The sequence below is a fragment of the Abrus precatorius genome, unplaced genomic scaffold (assembly GCF_003935025.1).
Source record: "Abrus precatorius isolate BTA unplaced genomic scaffold, Abrus_2018 Scaffold9, whole genome shotgun sequence".
NCBI lineage: Eukaryota > Viridiplantae > Streptophyta > Magnoliopsida > Fabales > Fabaceae > Abrus > Abrus precatorius.
This window is the reverse complement of record NW_020874439.1, coordinates 19,487,006-19,491,053: the sequence shown is the minus strand read 5'-3', so window position 1 is coordinate 19,491,053 and position 4,048 is coordinate 19,487,006. Positions and strand designations below refer to the sequence as shown.

Below are 4,048 nucleotides of genomic sequence, written 5' to 3'. Positions count from 1 at the left end.
TTTAGTTTGGCAGTGGTGTATTAATAATTAAATTTTACTTAAAATATACGTTATTTTTTATGCATGAAAACAATGCACATTAACGGGTTTTAATAACTTTTTGATTTCAACATAATTATTTTTTTAAAGGGCTGGTTTATAAGAGTTTATAAAATAATTTATGATTTCTATGAATTATTTTTAATTTATTTTAATAAGATATATTATATACATTTTATTATTAAATTTTAAATATAAGTCATTAATATTTAAACAAACAGTTATCCAAATACACCAATTGAGACTTCGCGTTGCACTTACACTGCGGGAGTGAGCCACATTCTGGTCAATTATATAGTGTACACGTGAGAGATGTGACAGAAATTATTTTTGGTTTTCTAACTTATAAGTTAAACTATTTTAGTCAATTTCAATAAAAAATATATTTAATTCTATAGTTATTTTTTTTTTACCTTTCACACTCTTACCAAATACATAAATTTAAATTTTTTTATAACATTTTACATAACTTAAATGCTAATTAAAACTTCGTAACTATTCTACTATATTTCAATATATATATGAATTAGCAAATTATTCTACCGTATAAAATAATTTAATCATCATCAATTATATATATTAATAAATCAAAGGTGGAGAAAAGAAAAGGGTGGTGGCGCACGGCACGGGATAATTAAGAGCATATCCTCTTTCCTCTATCTTCTGTTATGTCTCTTATCTCCCACTTCCTCCTTCACACAATTCAAATAAAACTCACCATACACTTAACTACTACAACTACCCCGTCCTATTTCATTATTATACACCAACTTGCACTATTATCCATCGTTGCAACTTCGCAAGTTCAGCATTTAGTGTACTTCATCTTACAGCTAACCACAGGTTGGTACTTGGTAGATATTTCCTATATATATACTCTTCAATATGCTACTCCATTTACTTTATATATATATAACTAGGTCTTATCTGTTTATCTTCTTTTTTTTCTTTTATAATACCTAGGGTAAGGCAATTCTCTTATAAACCTTCTGCAGGGAGAAGAAATAATTACATAGGTAATGTAATAAAGAAAAATACAAAAATATTGTTATAAATTTTATTGTAACTTTAATTAGTGACTAGCTTTAATGGTCTTAAAATTTTAGTTACATTATGGAATATGCATGTCTACATATGCAACATAATGATGCATGATGACGTGGCTGTATGCAAGAGATAGAAAGTGACCACGGTGATATACGCCAGGGATAGCCGAGTTAAAATATATACGATTTTCATGCGTATTTTAACTTTTCTCTGATCATATATATACATATTTTTTACTGTCACATCACAATATCAAATTAGGCTATAATATCTCAAGTATGAATTTGTGGTTCGTGACATATACAACCACTATAATTTAGATATAATTACACACACACAAAAAAGTTATTATTTAAATAATGAAACAATGAGTGAAATAGAATTATTATATGTATTTTTTAAATATTTAACACGGCTATATCTGTCAGAATTTGATATCATTAAACTATTTACTTGTTCAGTAATTTTTTTTTCTTTTTGATATTATATATATTGTTCTTATGTTTCTTTCTTTAATATATATATCCAAAAAGTATTGACCAAATATTTTTATCAAACAAAATAAATATACTCCACACACAAACTCACATTAATTAATTTATCACTGCAATTATCTTCTAATGATCACCATCTCCACTAAATTATTAAATGATTAATAACGGGTGGAGGACCTATTTGGATTCCCAACCATGTATGATATTTAAATTATTAACATTGTACTATGTAATATTATATATTAGTATTTATTTTTTATTTAATTTTTATATTATATATTATTTTTTTATCTTTCTTATTTTCGCACATTTAAAAAACAATTTAGATAAAAAATTAACCCGACAAATTAGCAACCGTTCTGTCAGCATTACTATTCTAATTCAATAAGCGGTACGCATCTCGTAATTCATATAATATATAACAGATTAACAGGTATAAGTGAACTGCATTATTCATGAAGTTTGATTTATCAAATACTAAAATAATTTTATTTAAATAATTAAATAAATAAATTTAAAGTCAAAATTACAGGTTTAATTATTTAAATGAGTAAAATTTATATTTTGTACATTAACATTATTATTAAAATATTTTTTTAAATTAAGCTCATGACTTTAATTAAGATAAAGTCAAACTTTAAATTCAATTTATTTAAATATATGAAAACAATTTTTTTCACCTGTTAAGCCAAAGTTTAAAGTACTTGCTTCAATTCATTTAATTACTCGCCTTTCACTTATTTATACTTGTCGATAAATCTGGGAATATTAAATAAATATAATTAAATTATAAATATGGAGGAAAAAATTGATTAAAAAAAAAAACTTATTTTGCATATAAGAAAAGTAAAAATTCTCGGTTAATAAAATTCTCAACAGGCTATGTTTTGTTTTACGGAAACACAACAACGATGCATAGTACCAACTTTACAAAATCCCATGTCAAAATTTTCAATTTTTCAGTGAAAATTGAGAAACTAACAACAAATATAAAGAGAAAACTGGCTTGAATATATACCAACTCATACAATCAACAGTCCAGTAATCACAATATACATATATTATACTTAATTAACAATTACCGTATACACAATAACGCTAAAATTCATAAATGTGAAAGCCAAAAAAAGTTAAAAAGGAAAAATTAGGAACAGCACTTGTAATCGTCGGTGTCGTTGTTCCGTTGCGTCAAGTTCTCAGCGGTTTGCGCGAGTGACTGAAGGTTGCACCTCACGATGGTGTCCACGAACACGCGCGTGTCGTCACGCGTGTTCCCTGGTGGCACGTCCACCACGTACGACTCCACCACCACGGTGCCGGCACCGTCGCCGGCAGCGTGTAGGGTGGTGACGGAGCGGTAATTGGCGAGCCTGTGGTCCCCACCGACGACGCTGAAGCTGATGACGTGGCGCTCCTCGTCGAGAATCTCGAGGCGCTCGGTGCTCCTAGCGGCCGGTAGGCCAGAGATGACGTGGACCTCACGGAGCGTGCCGACGTCGCCGTCACCGCCGATGACGTGGCAGCTCTTCACGAAGTGCTTGTAGGCCTGCGGGTTGTCGAAGCGGCGCACGACGGACCACACGGTGGCGACGGAGGCGGCGATCTCCTGCACCACCGCGGAGCAGCACTGGTTTGGCGCCACGTTGTGGGTATGGTATCGGGCTACGGCATCAGGGACGGCGGCGAAGGGCTTCACGAGGTTAGTGTCACAGCCACGATGGTCGTGGCAGTTGGCGAGGGCGGCGGTGTGGTTGATCCGGTGAAGGAGGAGTGATGACTTTGGTGGATTTGGAGGCATTTTAAACAAACAATGACGATAGCGGTTGATGAGTGAACAATATGATGCGGCGTTGTTAAACTTTCAAAGGTTCTTGAAATGATTCAATTATAAAGAAAAAATGAATCAAGTTAGAGAAAGGAGAGAAGAGGGGTTGGTTAGTGTTGTGGTTAAGGTTATATATAGTAGTAGTAGTAGCTTCAAGCTTGGACGTAGTGTTCTGTGGGCGACGAGAGAGAGAGAGAGAGAGAGAGAGGGTGGTGGGGTTGGATTTTCAAAAGATGAAAGGTTAAATGAAGTTCATGTGGGGGTCGTATTAAAATATGGACCAAGTTGGTCCAGTTTAATTTACCAAAATAGGGTTCTTTCTTTCCATGTGAAACTACCCACTTTGTAGTATCTTCTATTATAAACTCCTCTTGCTTGTGGAACAAAGGAACCTGTTTCATTACCCATTTTGTCCCTCTGAATCAATTTCAAGTGCCAAATTTTGGGGATGGAAGATCGTTTCAATGTCACGACATTACGTTCATAAGCTTTTACCCGAATTTACGGCAATAAGTTATATCAATTAATTGCAAATAACTTGTCGAAGAGGCAAGGCATAATTTAGTTGTATTTATCTCTTTTCGTGTGATATTGTATTTATCCAGATTTAATCTATATATAGATGGATGTACAAAAGATTCTC

At 32.8% G+C, this 4,048-nt stretch overlaps 1 protein-coding gene across 1 annotated transcript; it reads right to left on the bottom strand.

Annotated features, from left to right (window-relative positions):
• Positions 1–2,451: 2,451 nt before the first annotated feature.
• LOC113850160 (abscisic acid receptor PYL4-like) lies at positions 2,452–3,642 on the bottom strand. The gene has a single exon (XM_027480561.1). It carries the CDS (start codon positions 3,376–3,378, stop codon positions 2,725–2,727), a length of 654 nt encoding a protein of 217 aa, XP_027336362.1. The 5' UTR covers positions 3,379–3,642; the 3' UTR covers positions 2,452–2,724.
• Between the last annotated feature and the right edge of the window lie 406 nt (positions 3,643–4,048).

What these genes read in the sequence shown, in the direction of transcription:
- LOC113850160 (XM_027480561.1), bottom strand. Translation starts at nt 3,378, where the DNA reads ATGCCTCCAAATCCACCAAAGTCATCACTCCTCCTTCACCGGATCAAC.